Source organism: Lepisosteus oculatus, chromosome 4 (assembly GCF_040954835.1).
Source record: "Lepisosteus oculatus isolate fLepOcu1 chromosome 4, fLepOcu1.hap2, whole genome shotgun sequence".
Lineage (NCBI taxonomy): Eukaryota > Metazoa > Chordata > Actinopteri > Semionotiformes > Lepisosteidae > Lepisosteus > Lepisosteus oculatus.
In genome coordinates, this window is record NC_090699.1 from 28,902,299 (window position 1) to 28,925,082 (window position 22,784).

The 22,784-nt window shown below is 41.7% G+C and overlaps 2 protein-coding genes across 2 annotated transcripts in view; one reads left to right on the forward strand and one right to left on the reverse strand.

Annotated features, from left to right (window-relative positions):
• mcu (mitochondrial calcium uniporter) overlaps positions 1 to 9,847 on the reverse strand; it is a 69,243-nt gene extending 59,396 nt beyond the window's left edge. Inside the window, exon 1 of the mRNA XM_006630424.3 lies at positions 9,471 to 9,847. Within this exon, the coding sequence (XP_006630487.2) occupies positions 9,471 to 9,587 (117 nt within the window). The 5' untranslated portion in view covers positions 9,588 to 9,847. The remainder of the gene's footprint in view (positions 1 to 9,470) is intronic.
• A 12,022-nt stretch (positions 9,848 to 21,869) lies between these two features.
• Positions 21,870 to 22,784, forward strand: part of micu1 (mitochondrial calcium uptake 1) — a 37,174-nt gene continuing 36,259 nt past the window's right edge. The window contains exon 1 of the mRNA XM_015346681.2: positions 21,870 to 22,040. The gene's annotated coding sequence lies outside the window, so the exon portion shown is untranslated. The remainder of the gene's footprint in view (positions 22,041 to 22,784) is intronic.

Below are 22,784 nucleotides of genomic sequence, written 5' to 3' on the forward strand. Positions count from 1 at the left end.
AAATTAGACCGGAGATTTAGGCATTTACATTTTTTCTAACACACAAAGCAATCTATGGAAATGGATATAGGATAAAGCTAAGAGGAAATTCTACATCCTGCCTGAAGGCTTACTGAACAAAACCAAGTAATGCCCCCCTGTGTGCTGTGAGCACAGCTGAGAGTGCCGTCTCAGGCTCAGCGAGACAGTGGGAGAATCCCCTCAGCCTGCTGATATAATGGTGCCCAATCACGACAGTGGAAAGCAGATCATATGGGAGCAAGTGATGCAATGTGTTTACAGCGCAATGGCTGGACATTCACAACACTTTTCAATCGCAGGTTCTGTCACATAAAGGTCTCTGTACCTCCTCCCAGTTCAGTAGCACGGAACCAATTTCTGTATTTAAACAAAGGGAAGTTCTGCAGCCTCCCTTACGCATTCTGTCACTTCCCCAGACTGAGTGCAGCTCCTTCTGCTATTAAGCAAGTGGATTTTTCTTTTTTATATTTGCAATGAGTGCCTTGTTTGTGCCTTAAGCTCATATTCCATACAATTTTAATCATATGATTCTGCTCAACTCAAGAAACGTCTTTCGGCGTTCCTCCACAACTGTATACTGAAATACTGTCATTTATCCATAAATACTGTATACCAAAGTCATTTCCTACCAAAACCAGTTTAATGCTGTAGTAACTTACTATAGTCCTTGAAAGCAGAAGTCACAGCTTACTGAGGGTAATGCACACAAAGTGTGGGGTATGAACCAGGATTTACACAGGAGGCTTTTAATAAAAAAAACAGATGCAGTTACCTCAGCCACTGTACCACCTATCCACTGTAAGTTCTGAATGACTAAAAGGGGCAGCAGTGTGGAGCAGCGGTTAGGGTTCTGGTCTTATAACTGGAATGTTGTGGGTTCAAAGCCGTGGTTAAACACTGCTGTTGTAGTCTTGAGCAAAGTACTTCAATTGAACACTGTAAAATGTATACACGGGTGCAAATGTGGGTCACTCTGGATAATAAATAAATGTAAGTTACTGCAGCCCTTCGAACAGATCCCTGTGAAGCATATCATAGCATTATCGTAAAAAAACAGATAGACTTGCTCCTTCAAGCTCAGGTTCACACAGCAATGTAGCCTGTATACAACACCTCCTGAAACGACTCATCTGCAAGGGTAACATTTGATTTATTATTGAATAAGTGCACAAGTCAAGGACTGAATCCTTCAGAAGCCTGTGATAATGACAATAGAGGTAACTGCCATTTTTTCCCCAAATCAAATTAATAAAGCATCCGTAGCAATGAGAAACATCAGGCAGCAAAAAAAAAAGACTTCATAAGACTTTATTGAAAGAAATGCACTTTTATCCTAATCGAAGAAGACTCAAATACACTAATTTTCTGATAATACATTCCTCCTTGACCAAAGTCCAGCCTTTTGGAATTAGTGACTGTCTCTAGTTTATAAAGCCTGTGCTGTACTTTACTGTTTTACCATTTTTAGAGCTTTGTGTGACATCACCCATACAATAAAATGGGAATAAAAAAGGAATATGCACACCCAGGAAAGCAATTAATTTAACACTTTGAACAACTAATTTTATAACACAGGGACCTGTGTTTGGTGAAAAAGTTTTCGTAAGCACATATTTTAAAAGACTTAAGCACTAAAGTCTCTAAAGGAAAGCAGTTTTTTTTGTTCTGTTGCTAAAATACATCTTTACCGGGCAGAACCACTGTTTAAACATTTAAAGATATAAAAGTACATGCATGAAAGCCCAGATTTTGCATCTAGTATCTAAAATCATGTGTTTTCTTCTCCAAATAACACTATGGTTGGGTTTTCAAAAGCATGCATGTTTGAAGGGTGGGAAAATGGAGACAGCTGTATTTTTTTCTTGGTGTCGCATTCTTCCTTCTATGATACTAAATGACCAACCTAATTAATATTATTGGAAACACAGACTGACAGCACACATGAATTTCCAGTGCAGCTCCTCAGACAAAAGAGCTTGACTTAATCAGTGTGAAAACAACTTTTGACAGTTATTAGAGATTCTCTCAGTAGACCCCTTAGCAGGATGCCAGAGCAGAGCAACTGAGCTTGTGCAGTAGTAAGTGCTGCACAAACACAACAGACACAACAAAACAAGCACAAAAAACAGGCTGGCAGCCCAGTGTCATATATCTCACTTTATAGTGCAGCGGCCAACAACTTGACATACGCAGGACTATATATCAAAATGCAGCATAAAACAGGAAAAAGGCACCTCCATATGCATGCTGTAGTCACTGGTTTCTCTGTCCTAATGGATATGCCTTATGAAAGGATGAGAGCACTATTAAATGAAAACTCTGACCCACAACCACAAGTTGGCAGACTTCCTTTGGGGAGATGCAAGAGGCCTTTGACTAGCATAAATGTGTCATCAAGCAGTGGGTTTGTAACTTACCTGTGAGTAAAAGTTGGATTTCATCAGAGGTTAAGTTAGCCCCAAATACCAAAACATAAACACAAAGCTCTTATTCCGTTCCCTGGGCTGTACACCCCACCCAAACCCAAACAGAATTAAGACTCCCATTACAAAGCAGTTTGATAAGTCTCAGGTTTAACAGGCAGCAATACTCTATACAGTCACATGTAGCCAACATAAATTTGTTCACTGCTCGTTACCTTAATTTGAGTAAATCCACATTAACGAGCATCTAAAGTTGATATGATATTGAAATGTGCAGAAACAGTTTTCCTCATCAGCGCTGTGCTGGAATAGGAGTCATCCTCTTTTCTCTGCAGTGTACACTGTGGTATCCTGCGAGATCACCACACCGTGATTCTCAGCTGAGAGGAGTCTCGCTACTGAGGTTCTGTACACTCAGCAGCAAGGGCCAGATCACACAGCTGCATGAAGTAATTACCAAATGTGTTGAACAATCTATTGATTTTATGCTCCAGTATTATGTTTTAATTAAATCAGGCATTCCTGGCAGCACTGTTTCCCTTTATCCTTAATTTTGCCCTTTTTCAACATTCCCAGCCACTATTAATCTTTGCCAAAGACAACAATTATTAAAATAACTAGGAATTTTCATCCTGACATAAAGCACTGCCTTCGGTGTAAACTGTAAGATACCCTCGGGGTTGCTCAGAAGATGAGGAATTTCTTTTTTTTCCCCTCCTTTCCCCCGCCTGCCCCCACCCTGTCTCTGGAATTCCACAAACCCAGGGGAATCCTCGCAGATTGACTGGGCAGCAATTTTCAGGTGTATTATAGATCTGCAGCAGCCCTCTACGAGGCTGACATTCAAATTAGGTCGTCCAGACCGAAAATAGAACAGAAAACGCTGTCATTCAAAACTCGGAAAAGCAAACAGAATCCGATAGCCTGGCTGGGATTTCTGAGAAGACACCTTTCTCCCGATCAGCATGGATTTCTGCGGGCAAAGTGTTATTTAGCAGGTAGAATAGTGATGTTAATCCACTGGAAGAAGAGGCAAAATGATCCCCAGTTAACATAAGCTTTACTCCCTGTGCCCAGAGGCTTTGCACTTTATCAATTTTTCGAACATTACCTGCCATCAGTAACAGACAGCAATTCATTTCCAGAGATTTGCTAAAAAATGGTGGTCAATTTGGAGCTAATAAGTAATTTCTTAAAGGTTCAGTATTTAAATGAGAAAGTGTACATCTGCACTACTGTAGCTTTGACCTTCAGTGGTCCGAGGGAAACCTGGATAAGGACTTTAAATAAAGGTCATGGTTTGTACTTGATAAACATCAACATCCTTCAACTTTCTCAGAAATTACCGGAAGTAATCTTGCTCAACGTTACATACAGCAATTGTCCCCCTCATTAAGAGTTATCGATAACTGCCAGCAAAACGGCGATGTGCAGACTCTCCTAACGAGACTCTTGCAGCTCTGTGCCCCTCCCACCCTCTACACATTCTCCCAAAAATCACCTCAACTTTGCACTATGCAAACTGATGCAATGAAGCAGGATCTGATTTTTAAAATAACTAATCTGGGAATCAAGGGAATATTTAAAGGAAAAATGTACTTGAACAATGACATCCTTAGAGATGTTTCTTCCTGATCTATTGCTGGGGGTCCAACTCCAGTCCTAGATGGCCAGTGTGCCTGCAAATGTTCTAAAAGTCTTTGGAGCTGCGGTACTTCACAGCAGAGATGGGCAGCCCCACTCCTTCAAAGCCACAGTGTCCTGAGGTTTGTGTTCCCTGATCTTACTTATGTAACTGAACTAAATAGCTGGATGCGCAGTTGAATCACCTGGTTTTCTTAAAACCTAGAAACCAGTAGTTAGTTGAAAATAAATTGCAAAAGCCAGCAACAAACCCAGGATAGATGGGAGAAAAATGCCTCATCTTAGCTTGAAGCTTCTTCTTACGTTCGGCTCGTAACACACCAGGCACTTGAGGACTGGAGCTGGCTATCCTTGCCTTAAGGCTGGGAGGAGTTGAGACAATGGTTCATTTAAGCCAAAAATGATTAAGGTCATCCCAAGGTGAGATGAGGTACAAATGCGCAGACACACTGGCTCTCCAGGAGCCGAGCTAGATCACCTCAATCTACAGAATACTGTCCAGATAAAAATATTTTCAGTTTCCACAATAATGAAAACAAAGAAAACAAGTGTTTTAAGTCAGTCCTTCTGATGGCACACAAAATTCCACTAAGCAATGCTGTTACATTGTTTAAGCTTAAGTATTTGTTATGAAAAATCCTTATCCTGGCACAGAAACATTCTTCCTGACAGAAAGCTTCTATTGCTTGGTGTCTCTCATTTCCCTCTGAGCCACACAGAAAGCCTTGATCTATTTTGGCTTCATTGATACTTTCATGATATTTTAAGCTTTTTTTTTTTGCTTACTTATGTTTTTGCTAAAGCACTCATGGATTTTTTGAAAAGCACTTAAAAATGATGAACTCAAACAAAACTGTTATATCCTAGTTTAAATCAAAATAAATCTGAGGAGTAAAAATGAGTACTACAGACTCTATAGTAAGGATAGTACAGTTCTAATAGACACACTGTAGTCAGAGGTGGCAGGAGCAGGTGGTGACCTGCTCAGTGGAACAGTAGTTGAATTTGTGTTTCCTGTCTTTCTCATCCTACCATTGATGGCACACGCGACAAAATTGTCTTCAGATAGTCTGAAAGCATTCCATGCTAAATATGGTTTTGCCAGTCATCTCTTATCATATCCAACAAATTCTGCAAATAACAGTCTTGAAGAAAGTCTTGATTTGGGCAAAAAATATCAGATAAGTGCTCTAAAGTGAAATGGTGTTCAAGCTTAATTTAGAAACGAGCAAACAAATGTAATAATTTTAGTGCTATTTTTCTTATTTGAGTGGAACACTCCTAAAAGCCAGCAGTCCAGTCCTCAAACTACCACTTGCTTTACTTTATTGAATAACTTTAGTTAGTCAATAAAGGCAGTGCTGTAGTTTTTAAATCTTAACCGAGATATTCCCGTTTCCATGCCCTCACTTTCCTCGTGCTACTTTTGCAGTTCAGGAGTTTATGCTCACGATTAAAAACAAGGAGCTGATTTTGCCACGTAGCACGATAAGCCCTGAATTTGTTTATCTGGGGGAATGGGAAAGAAGAACCAATTCTACAGCAAACCCCAGGCTGAACCAAGAAGTTTATATGCCCTGCCGTTCCTGCAGTGTTATTTCATGCTGGCTGCACAGGCTATCACACTATTTAGTGTGATTATCTGATCTCAATTCTGCCTCACTCGCTCGTTTGGTTGCAAAAACTATAAGAAAACCATTAAGGAAAAACAACAATCCCCCCAAGAGGTGTCCAGCAGACTTTGTCCAATGTGTTGACTGGGCTGCACATGGCACAGCAGGAGTGACTAAAAGAGTTCAAGTATTAAGGAACATGCCTGACAGTCGGAATCAGGTCAGAGGCACTGCTCTGAGGGGTGAGTGTGACCTCCCTGTGACCCCCGACCCCAGCAGACATATCTGCACCTGCTCAGACAGAGCCCTTGCTTGACCCAGAGTCCTTGAGCTGTACAATAAAGCATGTGACACTCCCCACTAAGACAAAACAGATCTTCAGAAATTCAAAATGTACTTTTCCTAAATAAACCCAGATGGCACACATTCATTTAGGATCTGTTCTTCTGCAGCCATTGCAATGCATGAGGCATTAATGTATACAGAAACCAAGGGGAAGGAACTAAGCAGCATAACTGCAGATAATCTCACAATGAATTACTGTAGGTTCTCAGGACACTCTGGCCAGACTGACCGCTGCTAGGCACAAAGAACTCAGAGGAACGCCTGCTGTTTTCCCCGATTCTTTCATCTCTGATTGGTTTCACGTCTTTCTGTGTGTCTGCCAAGCATTACAAATGACATTATTACTCATGCTAACTAACTAATGAAGCAAAAGTAGGCTAACTCATGAAAATGACTTCCTAATGGCTGGTCTGAGCTGAAGTGGCGGGGAAGTTCTTGATGTATTTGCTCTGGTCACCAAGGGGTAAGATGTGTTTGGGAAAAAAGAATCAATATCCATGATTTTCACTGTCTTTGCCCTCACCTTTCAGAGTTAGTCACAGCAGGCAAACGCCAAAGTCAGCAGAAACCACAACCCAGCAGCACTGGGAACTCACAACAGGGAAGACATGGTGATTAAGACAACACACACGGATTTTAATGTTCAGTTTACAGTACACATACTACTTAACTATTTGATGAATGTGCTCATCTTGAAGTTGTGATGTGAAAAGATGTGATGTGAAAAAGTACCTATATTTTGATGTAGATGGAAGAATTTGACATTTCTTGTTCACTTTTTACAGCTACTACTGTCTGTATTTAGATTAAGCCTTTGTCCGATAAAACTTGCAGACAATTACAAAATGCAGTCTGTGGAAAAGGGGCACATAAACTTAAAACTAATAGAAATTCAAATTGGGGTTGTCTCATAAATCACAGGACAGCATTGAACATGGCCCTTTAAGGAACTTACACACTCAGCACAAGCACCCATCTACTGTCTACTTTTCACTGTGCTGAGATATTGGGGGATCACGCAAACTCTCACCATGGAGTTGACAAGCCTTTAAACGGAGATGCGGAGTAAGACCATCATCTAAAGATACAGCTAACAGGAACAGGGTGTGAGTGTACTGCAGTGATCTATCGGCTTGCTCACAGATGAAGACACTGAGAACTGCACTGACAGCCCCTCCAGGTGATAAAGACATCTGCCTGCACTATGACTTACTGTCATTGTTGGGCTCCAGAACTATGCTAACCATGTCCAGCAAGCCAGCTGAGTAAGAAAGGAAAGATTTTATCACTGCTGTAACACAAAATATCATCTGACTGAAGTAAAAATTGAATATTTATAGAGTTCAAGTGACAAGGCTATTAAATCCATTTTATGTTCAAAGCTGACACACAGTTTAGGATAGATTTTTTAAAAATCCTAGATGCCAGGTTTTCTTGGGTACACAGTTCAACAGAGCATGGAACTGTTGCCATTTGCACAGTGAGGTGGTCAATTACAAAACATTAGCTACAGAGAATCAAATTCATTGAAAAGTCTGCTAACAAGCCACAAAGTGTTTGGGGCCAGCAATGTGACCACACAGAGACGTACAGAGCATTAGCTGAAAACGCACACAAAGCCCACTCATTTCGAGAGCAGCTATCGGGAAGATGCTACAACCATGTGGCACAGAACCAAACTGTAGTTACAGACACCGGTCACCGTTTCAAGACTGCATTCACCCCTGTACATCACGGTGAGACTTGATCATCCCCCCTCTCCAGATCGCAATCCAACCAGCTCTCCAAGGTGACAGTTTCGAAGTGGTTGAGATGAACACGAACAGGTGATTTCCATGCAGGGCCCAACACTCATACAGAGAGGTGATATTTTACAAGTGTTTTGTAGAGGGCAAAATCCATTTTGCTCCACTGCATAAAATGTAAAACGTGTTGTGTGTGGGTGCTCATTTTAATGTAGCGAGCATCTGTTCAATAACAGCGGAGGTAAGAAACCTTAGTGACATGAAAAAAGCCTGCCATCTGACTCTCAGTACTGTAATATTGTGAAAGTGGTCATGGGTGTTAAATGAACTACTGTAAGTCCTCTGTGTTCGACTTGATTTTCACACTCGAGATCGACTGGAATGAGCAGAAACAGTAGAACACCATTACTACATTTTAAGAAAGACGTAGTGGTGCCAGATTATAATTTTGTATCTATAGACAGTGGAATATATCCACAAGGACCTTTTTACCAAAATGCATGAATACACGGAACACAGCGTTGCTAACAGAGCCAGAGAAATTGAATTACAAGAGGTATGCTGTTGCGCTAGCCAAGATGAGAGTAATGATAATTTATATTCTTCATGGGGATTTATGGTACAGACCCAGCTCAACGATTATTTTGTGTATGTATAGATATCGGTTTACTACAAGCTATTTACAGGCCGAGGCTGGTATCCTGTCGAGGCAGAGAAGGCAGAGTTGGTGGAATTACTCTGCGATCGACGGCCTGGGAAGTCGGCGACACTGTACAAGGAAACTGAGTAATTGCCGTGCTCAACAGCAGCTCAACATAAAGGGAGGGGTTTCAACGTATGTCGTGGAGTTTCTTTTTTTTCCAGGAGTTCTACTAGCATGTTGATTTGAAAACCGGGAGTCGGTTAGTTGGACTGCGTACGTACAGGGACTTGAAGTTCATACCATACTAATCAGACACAGCACAGATCCACCGCAAGACTAACCGGAGACTGTGTGTGGAGGGTCGAGGGGTCTGAAGTGCTTATTTTATTAAATGGGAGGGAACGGAGAAGCAACTTGCCGCACATAACACACACAGTATAAAGTTACAACACTGCGATTATGCAATGCTTCAGCTACACATTCTTAAAAGGGCAAATAGGAGCGTTATTCTAATTCTGCACTTGAACAGAGTTAAAAACCATCTATTAACACATAACTTGGACTACAGACACACTGTACGCGTAAACCGGTTTAATGAAGTTTAGAGTCCTGTTGCATTTCCGGATAAGCACACAAACATGACAACCGCTTCATACAACCTGTAATTATGTGTGAGAAACGTCTACATTTATATTTATTGGTATTAATAATCAGTTTTTGCTAGAGAGTGCGAGCTGCATAACCAGAGTCTGCGCTGTGATCGAGATGGGAGATTGCGCGCTGCGGTTCCTGCTGGGTACATTACAGAATACTACAGTACGGTACACGTCCTGCATACGCTATCAGACCTCACACAGACGTACATGGAACACACAACCAACATACATGGATCCCCCTTTCATATGCGAACCCCCTGTTTTCTGCTCATATATCCCAAGATCGGGTCCCCCTCCGCTCAGGACGGTCCCCCCACCTCACATACTCTTTCCTACCCCCCCGCCCCCTTCAGCCCCACCACTCAGCTCCTGGGACTCACCGGCCGCGGGTGCTGCTGGTGTCGGTGCCTACTGACGCCCAATGCGGGAAAGCTGGCTGTCAATCGTCCGGTGCTCCGGGACACGTTGAGCACAGACCTGCACGCTGTCGCCGCCATCTCTCTACTGGAACCCAACTAGCCCGACTCCAGCAGTGCTGCGGGCAAACCCAGAGAGGGAGAGGGAGGGAGGGAGAGCAGCGAGCAGCGAGCGAGGGGCGGGACAGAGGCTGGGCTAACAGGGTTGTAGGCCACCTGGGCAAGAGCCAGGACAAAAGTATTGCAGAAGAGAGACGCTGTAAGTAGTTTAATCCTAGTTAACAGCTTTTAAATGTATACATGATAAACCCGGAAAAGACATTTCGCATCGAGACAAAATCTTTGGTCCATATCCGCCATTTTGGCTCTATATTTCCTATAATAGCCTGCATACCTCTCAGTGTTAGTGACAGAGAGTTTGCAGTTTCTCTAAATTCGGCCTCGGACTGGAGTATTGATTGGAGGGTTCAGGACAAAATAGGCGGGCCTTAAGACGAAGGGGGGAAGGTACACGTCTCGCCCAATTAGAGGAGAACCCGACGCCTGCTTGCCTCTGTCTGTGAGGTTAATCATAGTGCCCATTAACGGCAGTTTAGCCAATGAATGCGAGAAATTGGGACGAATGGGGCTTGTTTTCAGTTACAGTGCTGTGTTTTAGAAAGAGAAATAATAGTTCATTGCTTAAAGGCGCAGTACAGTTTTACAAAGGCCACACCTGGAAACCAATGTGTAGGCTACCTCTTCTGCAAACAGAAACAGAGATAGCTACAGTACAACCGGTCACAGCCCGGCATTGATTTACCTTGATCTGGAGTGTTCTGATTTCATTCAGCCAGCTAGCAGTTCACAGGGGTCCAATGTATTGTAAAGTAGCACCAATAAATGAAATTCCATAGAACCCTTTGGAGTATAATTGCAATTAGGAAATGCCTCTGAATTCTTATGTACTTATGGTAACACAAGGTATATTTATAAGACTAAATACCTTCCACAACACAGAAGTATTTGGAACTGTATATTCCATCAGAAATGCATTTATATTTGTGGGAAATATTTTCATATGTTGTGTATACAAAAGAAAATTTAAATTTATGTTTGAAACAGGAAACGTTAATGGAACAGGTATAACTTTATTAAATGCTGAAAGGAAAAGAAAAGAGATACAAAGTTTTGGTTTGGGGGTTTTCTTCAGGTGTTTTCTTTGGGGAGGGAGAGGGGGAAACCAGCAATTAATCTTTCCCTCTCTCCCTCACACCTGCAGAGGGCTCTACAGGAGAAATGCCATGTCACTTTTCTTTTCCTTTCAGCATAGATCAAAACTTTACCTGTCTCTCTGCAGCCTAAGCATGCTGATGCAGCTACCTACTGCAACTTCTATATACTGTAATTCTTGACAACTGAACATTGATAATGCAGGACCATGTGCTATAGTCTGAATTTCACCACTCTGCACTATAGTGGAAAAATAACAAAAAACAAGAATAGCAATAAGCTTGCGAGGTCTGAATGAACATTTGACAAGGTCATGTGATTTTCTCCAATCCCTTTAAGTGTCTTATAAACAGGAAAACAGTGTACGGTTGTCTCAGTCCAAATCCTGCCTTAAACCCCTTCTTCAGTTGCAACCAGAGACTCAGCTTATGGCAGTGCCCCCTAAGTCTGGTTCTTAAATGTGACTGTCCAGCAGGTTTTGTAGGTCTCATTAAAGGGTTCCTAATCCTGGTCCTAGAAGGCAGGTATGTCAATGGGTTCTTAACTACCTTAATCAATTCATTTTTTCTCTTAATTGAACCAGTTTGACATCTTGTCCCAAGTTTTAAGGTGCTAGTGCTTTAAAGAGTCCTGCAAAAACCTGCAGACACACTGCCCGACATGACCACCTTTGGGTCCCTTGTATAAAATAGCCAACAGTTTCAGACCTGTGCAAGAGGATTCATTTAGTCCAATTAACCCTTATTTGAGAACATGCAACTTTTACTGCACTGTTGCCCTAAAGCAGGGATTGTCAAAGCTGGATTCCAGGCCATTCCAAGGTGATGATCCAGTTAATCTTTTATTATTGAAGTGTTAACCTGAATGGCTGAAGAGCTGTCCGTGGCTCACTTCTGTATGGGTGATGCAATATAAACTTACTGGTCCTGTAAGTCCTTATAACTCCTGTAATGAGTCCTGTAATGGCATGGAATCCAGGTGCTAAAGTTGACTACCCCTGTCCCAAGGCACTTTCCCTTGGGCAGCAGTTGGCATCTCCATCTGCCCTTGTGTGACTCATGCAACAGCTTCCAATGTAAAAAATGAATGTGTCTGATCCAGGCAGGAAACTAGGCATCTGGGGAGAAAGGTTATCCCCACTGACTGTTTCTCTCCTTATCTCTTACTGCATCCTGAAAGTCCAGGTGTCTGGAGGTTAGGTCTGTGTGTAGGAGTGTGTTAAACACAATATGTAGATTAACAATATAGGTTTAATAAATACATATACCGTATCTGTGAAATGGTGATTTCTTAAAGCAAGGGACGTGTGGCAAGAAGACAACACAGTATCCACCCCCAGAAAATCTGGAGAGGCAATTCTGATTCTTGGTTGCTGGGTCTCTTGGAGTTGGTTCAAATACTAATTCAGTCCACACAAACACGAAACAGACACAGGAAACACCTTAGCAACCACAAGTCAGGAGTGTATAGAGGTGTGACAACAGCACAGTCCATAAGGCCAAATGTGATTAGAGTGGGTGGGGAAGTGTCTCCTGGAACAATACAAACACTGTGCCTTCAGGTTCTCTTACCTGCTTCCTGTGATCCCTCAAAGGTTACTGTTGACAGGAAGCTTCTTGTGCGTGACATACAATATTTATCACCACACCATGGTTATACCCATTTGTTTCTAAATAAGAAAACAATACAATAAAACCATTGAGCTCAGCTGAAATCTTACAATTTGGTTTTGAATTACCAATTTACTGACAAAAAGACTCTTATTTTTACAGATAACATACTTTTTACTTTTTCCAGTGAGAGATAGCATGTGACATTTTCATCTTCTGCTAAAAGTACTTTGTTCTCCCTCTGCATTTTTTTATGCATTTCACTGCATTTTCCATTTCCTTCATGCAACACTTGAAACAAAAATCTTTATAGAACAACACTTTTTTCATCGGCAAATTATGTTTTTTGTGTTTTGGGGATTTGGGGACAGTGTGAAATTTGGACCTTTTTTACAGACAGTCCTTGAATTCGCATACAGTTGATACCTTAGTGATAAGGTAAGAATCACTCTAAGCAGGTGCAATGCATCTTTTTAACATTTTTAGTATGTGGTGTAGTCTTTGTTGCTTTTTCTTATTTTATTATGGAAGGCAATTATTTGGTGAAAATGGACACAAGAGGTATGTGTGACCCTCCGTTTCACACTTCCCTGCTTGAAGAGCTGTGCTAAGCTCCCAGAGCAGAGAAGTACAGTACAAGGTGACTCTGCTGTCAGGCATGGGTGTAATAAGAAGAGGTATCTGGTGTGCATTGCTAAAGAGTGCCAGTTGCAATGCCCAGTTGCAATGCCCCCTGAAGGACAGACATCTGAAAGCCTTTTGAAGACCCAGAGGTCAAGTTTGTACTGAGTCATTTTAAATATGTGGCTTGCAAAACGTTTTGCTCCAGGAAACAAAATACCTAACTCTTAATTTCTAAAGTATTACAGAAGTAGAATTCTAAACCTGATGATTTTTTTAAGAAAAATGCTGTGGAGAGGCAGGGAGGCTGGTTTATTACAGGAACTCTCTCACCCTGGAATCCCTGCTGTCACCACCATGGAAGTCAAATATCCTCTTTAATCAGCTTTCACTTCACCCCACTGTGCCTCTTAACTACAACATTGGTGGATGTTTTTTTGAGTTGGACTTGATCACAGAGTGCTGTCATTGCACCCAGCAATTTATTCAACCCAGCACCTCCCCGAGGCTCAGTGCTGTATGGGTTATGCAATATAAATGCTAATTTACTGATGTAGACGGTGCTGTTCCGCTGCTGCATTCACACCTGCGAAAAATCTCGCACTCAGGATTTGTGTCGGGTCCTGCTGGTTCACAGTGACATCGATAACTTCTACCGTGATCCCCGAGGTGGGGAGGAACCACCACTCTTAAGATCACACGGTTAAGCCACATTACAGGACACCCAGAACTTCAGTATTTTACTACCATAAGAAGCAGACAATAACTCATCAATGATGTGGGAAACTTTTAACCAAAGCCCCTGTTAACTGCCTGAAGCACATGCTTGTCCTTTACTGGGGAAGGTGTGGGCAGAAGTTGCCTCTTACTATGAGTTGACAAGCATATTAGACAATTGTTTGCTGAAGGAGAAGCGCACCATTCTAGAAATACAAGTTGTTCTGGTTGTCCATCAATAATACACTCTGTGCACATTGCCCTTTTTAAGAAAAGGTATTTTATTTTTTGTTTGCTTTATGATGCCAGTTAAAATGGCCAGTCTCTATTAACCTTTTTCCCTTTTTCCTTTATAGGTCAGTCTCTCAGTGATTATCCCTAGTAGTAGTAAACAGGTCCAAATGCTTTCAAATTTAAATTGATGAGCAGCATATTTAATTTTTTTTCACGTAAACACATCCAGATAAAATAAAAGAAATGTGTTGGAAGGAAAACGATCAGGATCTTGTCTAAGAAGTGCTGGTTTAGGTTCCTGGTGGCGAATGATGGATCTCATCTTCTGCTGCGCTCGTTCTCAGTGAAGGATCGAGTCGAGGAACATCTGTCTGGCTTAGCTCTCCAAACGAGTTGTTTGGTGTCAGCAGTGGCGTTGCCTTACATGATGCGCTGTCACATTCCAAAGCCTTCCAACTGGTTCCCTTATATGATTCAGACACCATCAGCTCTTTCACTGTGTGATCCTCAAAGGGTTCAGATTTTATATTTCTTTGAATCGTCACAGCTTAGGAACTGGGAAAAGTAGTTAAATTGATCCAGTTAAGTTACCTGTGAATCTATGAATTGGCTTCATTACTCTGCTCTCCTCCCCACTGATAGCTGGTGTGTGGTGAGTGTTCTGGCGCACTATGGCTGCCATCGCATCATCCAGGTGGATGCTCCACATTGGTGGCGGTGGAGGGGAGTCCCCATTACCTGTAAAGCGCTTTGAGTGGAGTGTCCAGAAAAGCACTATATAAGTATAAGCAATTATAATTATTATTATTACTACTTGCTTAAAAGCTAGCTCAGGGGATAGGGTTGGCTTGTTATGGTGCAGTAGAAGTTGTGCTGATGTATGTGTGTTGGGCTTTGTGGGGGGTTCAGTTTGGATTGCTTGGATTTTTCTTCTGGATTGAACACAGCCTTGTCTGAGAGAGCATTTGACATTCTCTCTTCTAAAAGCCAAAGCTTTGATGAAACAGGTTGACAGCTGAGATCAGAGTGCTATGCAAAATGAAAAGAAGAGATAAGCACATTTTTTCCAAGCTATCTGATCACTCAGAGGTCTTATCAGTTCCTCCGACAGAGACCCACCCTATTCTTTGCCCTGTGCAGGGAGCAGGCAGTGTCTTTACCATCGCAGCCCACGCATCTGTGGAATTTTGGCGCATTCACGAACTTCCTGCTGAACAATGAACAGTCAAGGCTATACTGTTCAAACACTCCCTGGAACATGACACTCAGGGTATTGAGTTACCAAGGCCAGTCCTGATCATTGCAGCATACAGTTCAATTGAAAGAAACAAGTTCTTGTTGAGTATGTTTTCAAAACTACACTACCGCAGCAGGTAAGAATTTGTGGTTCGTGAGTGGCCACTCCCTGCCCTTTGCCAGTAACAACCACGAAAAACTAACAAGACATTATAAACCCATTGTAAACACACTGTAAGGCTAACATTTACGCATCTCAGACAAAGTTAATATCCAGTGGAAGCATGAACCAAAGCATGGTGAAATGCTAAATGATTTTGCAGATTTACTATATGATAATCAGACGTGAAATGATCCCCCACTGAAATATAATATGTCACATTATGCACACTGCTGCATTAGATCTGATCACAAAATCAAAAGTATTAGCTGTAGCTATACCCACAAACTGCAGCATGAAGAGACTGAAGAAGTTATCCAGACTCCATGTCCACACATAAGAACCAAAGAAAGTTTGCAAATGAGAGAAGGTCACTCATCCCATCTACCTTGTTTGGTTTTAAGGAAGTAGTCAATCTAAGGATTTCTTACAGTCATTTTCTGAAGGAAGCAATGGTGTCAGATTTTTTCAGAATGGCTGAGCAGCTTGTTCATGACTTATAATAATCCTTTGTGTAAATCCTTTGTGTTCTCAGGTTTAATTGCACTTTCTTTTAGTTTCTGATAGTGACCTCTGGTTCATGCTTCACTGTTTCTTCTGAAAAAGTCCATTTGAGGAATTTGATTATCTAAAGCAGGTCCAGTCATAGTCTTCTCTCATCAAGACTGAAAAGATGCAATTCTTTGGCCTGTCACTGTACAAATCCAAGAACATACTGGGTTGCTCTTCTCTGGACTATTTCCAGAGCAGCAGTACCTTTTCTATAATATGAAGACAACATAATTGATTGCCATCTGCCCAGTAACACAAATTATTTTTCAGTTAGTTTTCCATATTCCTTATTTTTTCCTAATCTTTGTATTTTGGGACTATCTACAAACATAAATATTGCAGTAACAATGCCAGAATCTAGATTACTAATATAAATCAGGAAAAAACTAATATTAATCAGGAAAAAGCAGTGGTCCTAATAGAAATTCCTATGGTACTCCTCTAAATATCTAAATTATTCAGTTAGATAATGCATTCCTTGTCTGAGCTCTTTGTTTCAGATCTCTTACTCATTACATAATCTAAATACATGAATTACCTTGAATGCCTCCTATCTGCAATATGAGAATTAATCATTTATAAAAAACTTGATCTTTTATAAGGAAAGCCATCTGAAAACCTAAATATATCATATTATATACTCTGTTTGTATCTTAATCCAGGCTAATATGCACGTTGCACTACACCTTCATTGGCAGTTTGTGCTCTGCTCAAAATAGACTGTGCAAGTAACAAGCCTATTATGATAATAAAGTTATGTTACACTATTTAAATATCCACCCAAAGAGAAACATTCTCTAGCCCATGCAGCAGTTCCTGTGTGCCTCCATTCACCTTTCTTTGTTAAATTTAATGTGTTATTTTTCTGTTGTGTATCAGCAACATTTACAGTATGTACATACAGTATACACATTACATTAAGCAATGAACACATTAATGCAAAAGCCTACACACTTACATAATTACAGAGATAATAATAATAATACTTGCTTACACTTATATAGCGCTTTTCTGGACACTCCACTCAAAGCGCTTTACAGGTAATGGGGACTCCTCTCCACCACCATCAATGTGCAGCCCCACCTGGACGGCAGCCATAGTGCACCAGAACGCTCACCACACATCAGCTATCAGTGGGGAGGAGAGCAGAGTAATGGAGCCAATTCATAGACGGGGATTATTAAGAGGCCATGATTGTTAAGGGCCAATGGGAAATTTGGCCAGGATGCCAGGGTTACACCCCTACTCTTTTGGAGAAATGCCCTGGGATTTTTAATGACCACAGAGAGTCAGGACCTCGGTTTTATGTCTCATCCAAAGGACGGCGCCTGTTTACAGTATAGTGCCCCCGTCACTATACTGGGGCATTAGGACCCACATGGCTGCAGGGTGAGCGCCCCCTGCTAGTCACACTTACATATTTTCCAGCAGCAACCTTAGTTTTTCCCAGGATGTCTCTCATCCAGGTACTGACCAGGCTCACACCTGCTTAGCTTCAGTGGGTTGCCAGTTGTGAGCTGCAGAGTGATATGGCTGCTGGCAGATGCACATTTGATGCAAGGACACAGATGACACAACACACATCAGTCAGGGCTAGTTATTTTTTCTGTATCACATAACAACTCCGTTAACAGTGTGGCAGAGTTATTGTAGACTGGCCAACACCTGTCAGTGAAACAAAGAGTCTGTACCATGCTTGTCAGTCTTATATTAGCGGTGTTCATCAGCCCTGCTTTAGGACATGCAGTCCATCAGCAGCTGGGTAGAAATCCCCGGAGATAGAGTCTCCAGGGAGGACAGCTCCAGCAGCAGGTATGTTTAATCTCTGCTTGGTAGGCATGGTGTTGATTGGTCATACTGTACAACGTAAACACCATTACTTTCACAGGAATTGAGTGCTCATGGAAAAGTCATGTCATATTTTGTACAGTCTGAAGGTGTCTAAAAGTGAGCCTGAAATTCTATTTTTTTTAAATCAATCACATTTCTCTTTCCATACAGCCTTCCATTTATCTCTGAGATTTCACACACCTGTCCAGATGATGAAATGTGGAGCATGTGGGAACCCTGTGCCTCTGTGTGCCAATATTGAGGGTGGAGAAACAGTAGGAACTGCTCTTCATGTTTGCCCTGCTGAGTTTCTGCAGTCCAGAAAAATGCTTGTCATCAAAAAGGAGCTGTTGTGTTCTAAAGGCTTTACAGGCGCACATTTAAAATTCTAATTGCAATGTCTGCTTCCAGGCTATTATAGATGGAGAAGTCTAGAGCAAATCAGTGGGGTGAGCCCTGTACTGTATTCTTATCTATTGAAAACCGCTACAGTTCCCCACAGAAGCAACGTTCTACACATAACTTTCTTCCAACTTAACCTTAACAAACTGTTTCCTGAAAAATATTCACAGAGATTTTTCACTGAGAAAAGCCAGTGTCTCCTCAGGCCTCCTAGACACGTATTTATTTATATATTTTTTTCTCTCCCATAGTGCCTGCCTTGTTTGCTTTTTAGGGAGGATGGTGACACATGGAACCCTCACTCAATGACCTTGTCCTTGGAGCTGTTGGACTCAAACTGTTTACCTGAATTACTCGCTTAGGCCAAGTTGATAATAAGACATAAAATAAAATGTCAAGTGTCAGCTTTAACATAAACAGCAAAGGGCATGCACATGAGCAAAATGAATAGCATGGGAAACAAGAAGTCTACGCAGCTTAAAGACACTGGTCTGCAGGTGGAGACTTTACATTCCATACACGATAGCACACAAACTGTTAACTACACACACAGCATGTCAATATCACCCGAGATTTTCACTCAGCAACACAACAGCGGCACACAGTTTTAGAGATGGCCCTGCTGATTATCCTCTGTGCTCACTTGGATTAAGCTTGATGATCCTGTCCCGTCCCACTGTTCTGCTGCGTGTAGGATATGCTGATGTTGAGTGGCTGCTACCTGCATTGTAACGTGCAGCCAGCGCTTTACTATGAAGCCTTTTTGGATCTGCAGACATGATGCAAAACGCTGAAGGTTTGCGTACCAGGTGTTTATTTGTATTTCCTGCATAAAAATACATCGTACTGACATTTAATTTTAATTTTGTGTTAATTTGCATTTTCCAAAATTAATGTGAGGAAAATCAATAGTGTATTCTCAGGAACATTTGGGAAAACAGGCAGCGCTCCTCAGCTTTAGACAGAGTAAACAGCTCAGAAAGAAAATAGAGAACCCAGTGCACAACAGATGCTTGAGCAGAGATGAATGGTGATGAAAGTCACTCGAGCTGATATCCCTACTGCAACAATGAGCTCTGCAATGCAGGGATCTCCTAAGGGAGGGTGGAAAAAGTCAAAATAAGACATGCTTTCTTGAAGGCGTCGGGTGCCATCTGACCAGATCCACCTGAGACAGAGTAGCACCCCTCATGCCACTTGCACACTCTACTGCCCATGCCACTCACCCAGCCCTTGCATCTCTGTGTCCCAAAAGCTGCAGTCTGGCTGCATGGTCTCTATAATCCCACAAAACCAAGGAAGGAAACTGACAGAAAAAAGCATATTTAAGAAATCTTTCCATGTTTTAAGTGAGAGTACAGTACAACTCTCACAGGTGCCCACTGATAAACCAACACATGACCCTCCCATGTTTAAAACTGGAGGCTTTCTGTACATCTCCTTTACTGATTCCATGTCATTGTGTTTGTGATAAGTCACTGTGTAATGGAGAAATGAATGTGGAGAGACAGTGTGAGTAGTGAGGGAGGTGGTTGGCCCATTTGAAATAATAATGATCAATGTAAAGACCGATAGCCAGGAAGTATAATGGGAGCCGGTCCAGGCTCCCGTGAAGCGTAGTTCAGGACCCTGTGCAGATGGTATAATCCGGAAGTAATTGGAGAAGGACAACAGGGAGTAGACTATGAGGATTAGGAGGGTTGACAGACAGGGGGGCGTGGCCAAGGCAAACAAATCCAAAGAGTCCAGGGGGGAGATCCGGGGCAAAGTCCAAAGCCTGAAACCAAGTGATTCATCCAAGATGAGACAAACATGTTTAAAAACCGGAACCAGATCCAGTACAGGGACATGGAATAAAAACAGGTTAATGAGGCCAGGTGCTCCGAGCCCCAGACTCAGACGGTCAGGATGCTGTGATGAAGCCTATGCCGTCGCGATACTCCTGGACCTGCTGGTAGGGGGGCTTCCGGGTTTCCATCTTCAAATGCTGAGCCCTGAATGGCGAGAGTTCCAGGCTTAAATAAGGGGGGGCATAACAGAGGGCAGGTGCATATATATAATATGAAAGATCCGGAGCGCCCTTAATAGAAGGGATTACGATTGTGACAGGAAGCTACTTCTGCGGACTTCTGGGATTGTTGTGGTAAGGAATGAATTCTTCAGCCCGAGCTAAGACAAATGCTGCCATGACCTATTTCTACTGTACATCCACACACTGAACAGTTACATGTGTACACACCTATCTTACACAACAGCCAGACCACAGATGCGGGGCAGACACACTCGAGCAACACAGTGGGGAAAAGCAAGCACAAACTGGCGCTTGACTGAACAAACCCTGATCTATTCATCGTTCTGGGGAGGAATGAGATTACTGCAAATGTGAGACTTTCTGCTCAATTTGAATAACACTTTCTTAGGGACGGAGGTTAATTTACTGCACTGAGAAAATAAGAATTTTAAGTGTTGTCCACTGGGAAAATTCTGAAAGTTAACAAAACCAGAAACATTGATAAGCCTGGACTTGTGTGTCTGGTTGTGGTTCCCTCTGAGACAGTGAGATTAATACTGATCAAATCCTCTTCCTGCACCTGTGGCTGGAAGGTTGCCGGTTCGAAACCTGCAGCTGGCAGAGGAATCCTACTCCGTTGGGCCCTTGAGCAAGGCCCTTAACCCCAACTGCTCCAGGGGCGCTGTACAATGGCTGACCCTGTGCTTTGACCCCAAACTTCTCTCCGTGCCTGTGTGTCTCATGGAGAGCAAGCTTGGGTATGCGAAAAAGACAAATTCCTAATGCAAGAAATTGTATATGGCTAATAAAGTGATAATATATCATATCAAGGCTGTTATCTGGGCTGTGGGCTTCTATGGAATAACGTGTTTGCACAGGGCTAGTTTTCAAGGGCCAAAGGTCAGTTTTACAAGACATATGTATTCACAATATCTATTGTATTCTTAATTTATTAAATGTAAATGTGAAAAGTGAAAAATAATACAGGTATTGGTCACATATTTTTGAGTTTGTGGAAGAAACTGGACTTATATAAACTTGTAGTATGTGAATTCAGTAATATCACAACACCCATAGATCAGTGCATCTATCTTGCTGCTTTTTTTCAGCACAACATACTGTACACTTGTACCTGCGGGTACAGAAGAAGAAAAGAAGAGAGAAGAGAGGGGCTTACTGCCATGAGAATTGCTTGCCAAAGTCTCACCAGGTTACCTGATTTGCAGGTTTCCAAGTGCATCTCTCCCTAGTAATTATCCAAACTGCATGGGCAAGTACCATCAAGTTCTGGGGAGCATATATCAAACAAACAGACCTAGCTCTTTATTTTAAGCTCATTACATCTTGACAGTTCTTAGCTTTAATGAAAATTAAAATTAAATGAAAAATGAGCCAATACTGGACTGGCTCTCAGGCATTTCTGGTTTAAGTATGCATTTTCAAGATGAATGAATACACCAGCATGCAGTAGTTTTTTTTTATTATATTTAAATCCAAGACGTGTATGTTTACGCGAGGTGAGAACAGGAGGTAAAGAACAGCCCCAAAGGATGAATTTGAAGAAAGGGGAAGATTTAAAATTTTGTTTCAGCAACCACAGAAACTACACGAAATTATGCGCTAACTGTTCAGTATTGTGCCCTCTTCGTTTATGTTATATTTTCCCGCCCAGCTGCTCATGTGGCCACACCCACGAAAGTGTTTACAAACAGGGCCTGAGCTCAGTGGGCGGGACAAGGGAAATTGGTAATCATGTGACCACTCCCAACTTTGACGTACAAGGGGGCGTGTCCGCGGCCTTCATGGAGACGGAACTAGCCGTTGATGGGAAGCGCAGCAGGGCTGAATGCGAGACAGAAGTGAAAATATTTTAAAGGGTTTTTAAGTCGATATATTTAAACTCGTGATTTACAAGTTTCCTGATTACTGTGGTCGCAGGAGGGACAAGAGTAAGTGCTTGTTTTGTTTGTGTCTTAGCAGAGGGACAGGCTTGTTTTACTCTTTATTGCGAAGACGTACGTATATTATTATTAGGTAGAAGGAACGGTATTCACAGAAACTGTGTACGCGGTTTGTTGCGTGTACTGTCATGTTGATATATGCCTGTTACGTAGATATATTTGAGTAAATATGTTCAGAGCAAAACGGACGTAATAAGCTACTGCAAGTTTACTGTACTGTGTACCGTATGTATATGTTAAACCAAAATAGTTATAGAAATGTAGTTTTATTTTTGAATGGTCAGGTTGTCAGCTTTGTACAGTGGCGTGTTTACCTTTCCTTGCGCAGCTGTTCTGTACTTCACTAGATCTCCGCACCGTGAATTGTCTTGATATCCCCTGCAAGAAATTAAAGGCGACGGATTGTCATGTGGTGGTCAATAAACAGTCCGTTTCACGAAGATACTATTATTTTATACGTATTTGATATTAACGTCTCTCTATTCTATTTGATTTTAAAAATAAGGTAAATAAACCTTAGATATCTAGTCCCTTTTGCCTTTCTTGTATAGAAGAATTTCCAAATTTAAACTATGCCTTGAGCTGCAGTGCAATCAATTAAATCAACAGTGATCTTTCATGATGTTTTTATTTATTCAGCCATTTAGCCTGCAAAGAAAACCTAAATATAAAAAAATGCAAAAATACTAAATCCAGCAAATAACCCTTGAATTCTCTTGTAGATCAGGGATA